We start from the raw sequence: 8,974 nt of genomic DNA, 5'->3' as shown, positions 1-8,974 counted from the left end.
ATATTTTATACATTTTCCAATATTTGCCCAAAAGTGGAAACTTAAAAATACCCTTATTCAGGAGGAATGGATGTTTAAACTACATGACTCAAAACAAATGGAAAAATTAACCCAATTGGTAAAATATAACTCACTAGATTCAATAAGGAATGATCAATGTATTCAACTTCTTGAAAGAGCAATGGGAACACATGCGCTGCAGCCCTGATCTGGTGTTTTGCTGGCACAAAAAGAAGCAACAGAAAGCTGTTCCTTTTTGAGCCAGCAAAAAGCTGGCTTTTCCATCACTGCCATGGCTTTGCGGTGCTCCTGTGGCATGTGACGTATAAACGCTTTGGCACCAGAACGCCACACAGTTGCCCACTGTATGGTTGGGCAGGGAGCTTTACAAGGGCTTCCTGCTGGCTTGGGGGCGTGCTCCAACTAAACAACATGCCTCCAAGCTGCTGAATAGAGGCTGTCTGTTTTGCTCCTGAGTTAAACAAATCTTTCTTGTGGATAAAGGAAAGTCAATTAGAAGCTAAAGAATGGAAAAATTTTGACAGAAAGTAAGTCTGAATGGAATGATATAATTATGGAAGGTAAATGTAAGTGTAAATTCAGGAAGATATATGAAAGTGTTCGGAGGGTATGAAGAAATGAGAGAAAGTATGAGTAAGTGGAAGGAAGAGGAGGAAGAATACAAATGTAGGATAAGGACTAGGAGAAGAAAGGATAATTGGATGAAATAAAAGAAAAAGGATGTGAGAGAGCGGGTAAAGAAGATGTGGAAGATTGTAAATGTAATTGTTAATCTTGAGAAAGCATCCACAGACTGTCTATCAGAAATGGGTTGAACAGAGATCATGGTTTCCTGGCACATGACCCACTTTTCAACATTATCTGCCCCATCTTCATGGGGTGCCCCTGGCCCCCCCTCATTCATTGAGTCTCCTTGGCTTTAGGCAAGAGCCTTCTTCCTGCCTCTGACCCTGGACAACCGTCGTTAATACTGAAGTTGTCACCCCATCTCCACACCCAGAAAGTTTTGAGTCTGAATTGACATTCTCACACTCAAATAGCTGAGATGAGTCTGTCTCTGGATTCTCTATTGCAAATATGCATCTGAGTAACTAGGCGCCAGTGTAAGAAGGCTCATGCTACAGACATTTTGAAGACATTATGCCTTTATTCTTCATCCATTCAAGAGGGAAGAAGAAGCCCATATCAGGGCAGGATTACATAAATTGTTTCTGCCTCTCGGAGATAAAGAGTGTTGGCGGTGCTCGGTTTTGGGGGAAATGTGTTGCCTAGTTTGCCTCAAGCAAGAGGCCCACCTTCCCCTGCTCGGGAGGGACTGCCTTTGGACGCAAAAGGAAGGGCAGGGAAGGATGGGCCCCGGCAATGGCTGCCTCCGTCTGTGAGTCATCAGAATATGCAGCCATGGCTTTGGAGCCTTTCTCCTGGGCTCTTCCACCGGGGAAGGAGCGAGGCAGAATGGCAAACAAGTACATGAGAAGAAGACACAGTCCTAATCTTTGTCCCATCCCAGGAGGCCTCCCGTTCTGCTCCTCAAATGACGGGGACCCGGAGGCGCCCTTCCCGGGGGCCCCTCCCTCTGATCTCGGAGGCTGCAGCAGACAGGATCCCTCCGGCAAAAAGGGCGGGGCGAGGGCTTCCGGCGCCTGGGCGCCACTTCCTGCTCGCTGCGATTGGCTCGGCCTGCGCCCTCTCCGCCGAAGGCCTGCGCCATGGCGGCGGTCCCGGGGCCGCTGAGCTCGGTGCCGGAGGTGGAGATCGACCCGGAGGGCACCTTCAAGTACATCCTGGTGCGGGTCCAGGGCAGCGGCGCCGAGGGGCAGCGGGACATCGTTCGGGGCACCGCAGCCGCCGAGTTCCACAGTGAGCGAGGGAGGGAGGCAGGGAGGAAGGGCCCGAAGGAACCTCTGCGGTGGAAATGCTTCAGGGCTTCTTCCACTCCGTCGGCGAAGGGAAGCGCGAGACGCCCGGCCCCCGCCGGGCCCTAAAGACTGGCGCCTGGTTCGGGGTGAAATATTCATTGGGTCATGGAATCAGGGCGCTTCAGGGCCTGTCCACCAGACAATCGCCATTGGATAATGCTTACATTTTGCCTCGGATCTCAAAATATCCGGCCTTCATCCCACAAATTAGGGAAAGTTGAACCTAAAATTATTAGCTTGCTTCCCCCAATAGCAGGGCACTTGCCCCGCGAGCCATGAGCCTAAGGCCCAGGGAGGGAGCAGGGAGGGAGGGGAGCAGTGTTGCCAACAAGCCCCTAAGATATTCCCGGCATGTTTTACCAAACTCCCTGGAATCCCCCAATATTACCCGGAATATTAAGTCAAAATCCCTGGAAAGTCCCTATAATGTTAATATGGCGGATCTTTTGCAAATAAACATAAACATACTTGAATAAAAAAAAATGTAACTTATTTCAATTCTCAAAATTACCATTAAAACCAACCAAAGAATCTTTCAGTCCTTCTAATGCTTTTAAGATACTTCTTTTGGCATGAAGGGGGTCCAGGAAGCTTTGTGCTAAACAGAAACGTTAGGCTGCAACCACACTGCAGAAATAATCCAGTTTGACAGCCCTTTAACTGCCCTGGATTACTGCTTTGGAATCCTGGGAATTGTAGTTTTGTGAGACATTTAACTTTCTCTGTCAGCAATTACAATTACAAACAACAATTCCCAGGATTTCATAGCAACTGGTTCATTTTGGCATTGCACAAACTGCCAAACTGCATGATTTCTACAGTACAGATACACTCTTATGCTGCATCCACACTGCAGAAATAATCCAGTGTGACATCACTTTAACAGCCACGGCTCCATGCTATGGAATCCTGGGATTTCTAGTTTCTTGGCTAAATGCCTCACAAAACTACAATTCCCAGGATTCTCTAGCACTGAGCCAGGGCAGTTAAAGTGGTCTCAAAGTGGATTATTTCTGCATTTTGTTTTGGACCTTAGTTATTAAAAATGCTCAAGGTACAATCCATAAAAACCCATGCATCTGAGGACACTTAAATCTAGGAAAGCCCATGCTGCCAACTTCTTTCAGTGCGTTTCAAAGGTGCTACAAGAGCATTATTATTATTATTATTATTATTATTATTATTATTAAATGCACCTGAGGAAGTGGACTTAAGTTTAAGAAAGCTCATGCTGCCAACTCTTGCAGGGAGTCTCAAAGGGGCTACAAGATTACCCTGGATATTATTATTATTATTATTATTATTATTATTATTTCCAAATGTATCTGAGGGAGCAGATTGAAGTAGGGCAGTATTGGATGGAAGAGCAATTTTGGCCAATTAGGAGGAGGCGAGCAGTGATAGATTTCATTGGGAGACAGTCTGGGCCTGGCCTCATGTATTGCCTGGCTGGCTGGGGGATGTATAAGTTCTTCTTTGGATGGGCAAACGGATGGACAGGACTACCATTCCCATCAGCCCCTTGGAAGATCCAACCAGGACAGGGGCCTAAAGGGGCGGGACAGAATGGGAAGGTATAATTCCCCATAAACAGAAAGGATTACCCAATGGGAAAGTTTAATTCCCCATAATTTTTAATACCTGGAAATTACTCAGAATGGTTTTTATTACCCGGAAACCAGGGAATTCCCCGGAAATCGGCAACTGGGGGAGAGGCGGTCCCTGGGTGGGTGGTGGTGCTGCTGCCAGGCTATGGGCCCCCCGCCTCCCTCTCTTGCCTGCAGGTGAAAACTTTCCTGATCCAACAGACGTTTGTTAGTTGATTGCACTAGGCTTTTGATATGTTTTTAAAAAATATTATTTTAATGAATTTTAAATAGTTTTAATTTGATAGCTTAATTACTTTTAAAATATCTTTAGGTATATTTTATTGATGCCTTTGTATGTCTTAAAACTGTTCTGGTTTAAATATTTAAGCCACCTTTAGTCCCAATATCAGGACTCAATAAGCCTACAGCACCTGGTATTCCCTGGTGGTCTCCCATCCAAATACTCACCAGGACTAAGTGACCCTGCATAGCTTCCAAGATCCAGATGTTGTTGTACTGCAGCCCCCAGCATTTCTCACTATTGGCCATACCAGCTAGAGGCTGCTGGAACTTGCAGTCCAATAGTAGCTGGATTCAACAACTCCATTGAGTTCAGTGAAGTTATAGCACACACTGAAGAGAGCAGGGCAGAGAATGAGAATTAGAACTTGGAAATCCAAAATTTTGGATAACAGCTCCCATAATTTGCCTTCCAGATATAGGATTTGCAGTCAAAACTGATCCTAGCTTCTTCACTCTTTCTTTCTTATGACCCATACTAAGCTATTTCATGCTTATTCTCCTTTTTTGTTTTAGCTTTGACAAATTTGAATCTAGTCATTGCAAAAACAACACCCAATTTCAACACCTCATTGGCAAGACAGCTTCCTATGTCACTTGCTGGACTTTTCCAATGTGAAAATGTACATCCTTGCTGTTTTATTTGCTCTGATGCAACAAAACAATGAAACTTAAAAACAATCATACCTCACAGATTTCTCTGCTCATACATAAAACAGTTAAAGGGGCTGAGAAATCAATAATTCATATGTTTAGCAAACTGTGATGAATGATGGTGACATTTCTCCTTCCAACTTCTATGCAGAAGGTGAAGTGGCTTGTTCATGACCACTTTGTGAAAACCATACAAAGTGTGGAGAGCAAGAGTTGATTCATTTGATTTGAGTTGGAAGTCTATTGCTCCATCTATTTTAGTGATAATTTTAATTGTTCTATTGCTTAATTTGTCTTTAGTGATTTTTTTAAAACAAAAGGCAGGATAGAAACATAATATAAATAAAACAGTTTGTGTAGATCATATGGATGCTAATGTTCAAATTGAGTATTTTGCTTCTCACAGATTTTTCAAAAATCTTCATTATGTTTTCTTTAAAGTAGTAATTAAGCACACTGCTATTTTTTGTCTTGCAGATCACATATTTGAAAAAGTAAATCTAGAAATGGAAAAGCTGGGGTTTACATGCAAATGTCTTGGAGGAGGAAAAATAGAGCATCATAGCAAAGACAAGAAAATCCATGTATTTGGTCTTTCTACAGTAAGTGTTTTATGACACTTAATGCTTAAGAGTTTAGTTTCTTTGTATGTAGACTTTTGCAGCATAAAAATAGGAAAGGAGGAGAAAACAGAAATTTGGCAGCACTATTAAGACTAACATGTCCCTTGCCCTAGATTTTCAAAGAGCTGGGTCTTTCAAACATGATAGTTCAGAATTTTTCCAATAATGGAAAATATAATTAGCCATGGCTATTAGTGAGTTAGCCTTAAGGAACTTGTCTACTGTGAAAAACGTCTTTAGTTTTTAGTTCCACTGTGAAAGCAGTAAATCTGATTTAAAAATTCAGAAAGCTCTCTGAGAAGATTCTTTTTGTTATATGTGCAGTAGCGAGGATTCTTATATTAATATACAGTATGTTACATGCCATGAAGCCCTGTATTGGAATTTGTGAATATAATTCAATTCAGTAGTTTCCCTTTCTAGTTGTTCTGTCATTTCCTTGTGTAATGTTCTGTCTCTGTCTAACTCAATGAACACACTTCATCGATAAAACTAGAAATAATATTTTTGCAAATATCAGCACAGATCTGAGTTAACAAGCTCTTGGGATGTATTTCCCTTCTCTCTTTCCACATTCCTTTCCCATGGAGTGCAAGGCAGCTATATGACCTTGGTTGATGCACAATAGTTTCTTGCAACTGGTCACCCCCTCATGCTCCCAACATGGCTACAGCATGGCTTAGCAGGCCTAACTAGCACAAAATAGAGGGAGCTGTGAGGCACAACTCTGATACCTTCTTTAAGGACTGTGACATGTTAATCCCTTACTGTATAGCCCAGGAAGGTTGAAATGTTCTGCAACTGGTTTTTGGGAACTGCCATTTCTAATATGTCCTGTTTGTAGATTGTACAGGGGCAGTGTTAACATCTTCCTGAAATGCCACTTCTGTAGGTTATCAGTAACTTATGTTCAACTACTTCAAATCCCCATATGCAGTATCATTTGCTATAGCACAGTCAGTGATGTTTAAATGTTCTGCAGTTACAAAATTCCAGGCAAAGTAATATTCTGCTTGTTGTCCCATTTTTCCTACTATTCTTTCAATTTTTTCTCTTGCTGAAAATTATGAAGAAAACCCTCAGAACATTTCCACATTTTAATATTTATTTATTTATTTAACATCTCATATTTAAAATAATGTTTTCTATACAGTAGCAGTAGAAGCTGTCTGACTGAAAAAATACACATACAGGTGTTCGTGTTGATAGTTTAGGAATTGCTCCCCTCCGTTCTATCAATGGCTCACGCGATTCAGACACTGACTCTGTTGATTGCAAGATCAGCAGGTTGGCTGTTTGAGGCCAAAGCACTGCGTGATGGGGTGAGCTCCCATCACTAGTCCCAGCTTTTGTCAACCTAGCAGTTGAAAGCATGCAAATGTAGATAAAAAGGTACCACTTCGGTGGGAAGGTAAACAGCGTTCTGTGCAGTCATGATGGCCACATGATCACAGAATAGTCTTTGACAATGCTGGCTCTTCAGTTTAGTGATGGAGATGTAGACTGCCTCCTACAGTCAGAGAGGAATACATTTACCTTTTATTCTATCTTAATAGAGAGACTTCTCATACCGTCCCCCCCTCTTCATTTTCTCAAGCATGGCTTACTACCATTACTATAATGCAGAAGACTATGGTAAAGAATGGAGAGAAGTTGATCCAATTTTTGATATTATTATTATGCGTTATTTATATAGCACTGTAGATTTACACAGCGCTGTACATACAAACAATAAAATGGATAAAGTAAACCTGCCCATGATGATATGACCTTTATTATTAATTAAATTCATCAGAGTTGGGAATCATGCCTTCCCAATGATGTCAGACTGGTATTCCCAGCAGTTTTCACCATTGGCTGTGTGTTGGAGTAAAAGATCAAAACTGTTTGGAGAATTACTTGGTTCCTGACCCTAAAATCCATTGCAAGTGGGCTTGAAAAGACATATGCCTTACTTACTTTGGAAATAAATTAATAAGAACCTGTTATAATTTCTCTTTGGAAATAATCATTATGACTTGCTGTCAGAATGCTGGAAAATCTAATCATGGCTCCATTACTGAGCCATGAAATCCACTAACTGGGCTTTGCCCGTTTCCTTTTGCTTAGCTTGGCAAGTTACTCTCCCTCATTTTACTGAGTTCTGAGGATAAAATAGGAAGGAGGAAAGCTATGTAAGCAGTTCTGAGTTTATTAGAGATGTTATTAGAAAAAAATCTGTGGCAATCTAATGAAAAAACAAATATTTGTTTCCTTCCTACAGGGATATGGTAAAGCTGATCATTCTGTGACTATAGAAATACTGACGAGAACCTATAAAGATTATGAATTTAGTTGGTCAGACGACAAGAAGTGAACTGTTGCTGTGCAATCTAAAATACAAAGTCAGTTTGTTCTTGCTTTTAACATAATTCTAGATTCTATCAGAAGGTACAATTATAAATAAAAATAAAATAAATAAAAAACTTGAATTTGTGAATTTGTGTGTACATGCCTCAGAAAATAGATTTTAAAAGTACTCGTCATCTTGTCTAAAGTTTCTTTACAAAAACTAGAAGACTGCCAGTATTGGTTTCTCAGCACCATCTCATTTGCTAAGTTGTATTTTTTTTATTCTTTGATAGCTTGGCCATGCCAAGCAGTTTCTAAATATTTTATTTTTAAACTAAGAGTTTTTCTTAGTTTCTAATTCTATCTTTATACTTTGCAAGCAAATTAGAGAGTTGTTTTCAGTCTTAAAAGGTTAAACAGTTTGTGAGAGATACAGATTCCACATATTAGAGGACAATCTTGGAGACTCCATCAAAGTGACTTCTTGTTGTTAACATCCAACCATGAGGGAATATTAGATCATAGTAAACACAGCAAATTCCTGTGCTTGTGGAACCACATTTCTTATACAGCCATTCCTTTTTGTGTGCTATCTGAAACTCCCTTACACGGAGAACTGCTTCATTGCTTCATCTGCACTGCAGAAACAATACAGTTTGACACCACTTCAACTTCCATGGCTCAATGCCATGGAATCCTGTGATCTGTAGTTTGTTGTAGCACCAGAGCTCTTTGACAGAGAAGGCTAAATAACTCACAAAATTACAGATCCCAGAATTGACCCATGGCAGCTAGAGCTGTGTAACTGCATTACTTCTGTAGTGCAGATGCAGCCCTACTCACCCTTTTCTGTGAGAGATACCCTGTAAACACTGTCCATTCCAACATATCCAGTTTAAACCAAAGAGATTAAAAGATAGCAAAGGATGCTCACAGTTTTCTTATTGCCAGGGGATACAGTACATAGGAAGTGTTTCCCAATTTCTCGCCTTTAGTTAGAATAATTTCAGTTGTACAGCAAATTACTTTCTTTCCTGCTTTCTTTGTGTAGTGTTTTGTTTGATAGTTTTTTATACTGTTAAAGGTTTTATATCACTGGCTGTGATTCTCCCCCCTCCCTTCATTTTCTTCTTAGGCCATTTTGCTGTATGTTTTTTCATTCATTATTCATCTTATACAGGACTTAACTTTTTCTTTTGGCCTGTTACCTTTTTAACAGGCTAAGTACTGTAAAAATCAAGAGGGTGCAAGGTGCCAAATTACATATATTCAAAAGAAAATGTCTGTATTTTTTATAAGAAAAAGTGCCTGGGATCTAAAATTTTAAAGCAGAAAATATAAAAATAAAGATACTAACAACCTGAAAACTTCAATAAAGACTGAATTAAGGATATGCCATCTTAGCCTGCAGTAATAGAAGCATAGCTTCCAAGTTGATTCTTTAACCATGGATTCAACCATACATGATTTGAAAATACTAAAAAATTCCAACAAGCAAATATTGGTTTTGCCATTTTTTAGACACATCAGTTTACTG

General features: G+C 40.5%; 1 protein-coding gene across 1 annotated transcript; it reads left to right on the top strand.

Moving 5' to 3' along the window:
- Window positions 1-1,683: 1,683 nt before the first annotated feature.
- On the top strand, window positions 1,684-7,577 carry LOC149316696 (14 kDa phosphohistidine phosphatase-like). Its single transcript, XM_089516060.1, has 3 exons — window positions 1,684-1,881; window positions 4,961-5,085; window positions 7,370-7,577. Exons 1-3 carry the CDS (start codon window positions 1,731-1,733, stop codon window positions 7,460-7,462), a joined length of 369 nt encoding a protein of 122 aa, XP_089372186.1. The 5' UTR covers window positions 1,684-1,730; the 3' UTR covers window positions 7,463-7,577.
- The last annotated feature ends 1,397 nt before the right edge of the window (window positions 7,578-8,974 follow it).

Source organism: Sceloporus occidentalis, unplaced genomic scaffold (assembly GCF_023333645.1).
Source record: "Sceloporus occidentalis isolate IW3139 unplaced genomic scaffold, rSceOcc1.0.p SCAF_3, whole genome shotgun sequence".
Lineage (NCBI taxonomy): Eukaryota > Metazoa > Chordata > Lepidosauria > Squamata > Phrynosomatidae > Sceloporus > Sceloporus occidentalis.
Note: the sequence above shows the minus strand (reverse complement) of the source record. Positions and strands in the feature narration are given on the sequence as shown.

Coding starts and splice junctions, on each gene's coding strand:
- LOC149316696 (XM_089516060.1), top strand. CDS start 1,731: ATGGCGGCGGTCCCGGGGCCGCTGAGCTCGGTGCCGGAGGTGGAGATC. Junction 1,882..4,960: donor CGCAGCCGCCGAGTTCCACA/GTGAGCGAGGGA, acceptor TTTGTCTTGCAG/ATCACATATTTGAAAAAGTA. Junction 5,086..7,369: donor ATGTATTTGGTCTTTCTACA/GTAAGTGTTTTA, acceptor TCCTTCCTACAG/GGATATGGTAAAGCTGATCA.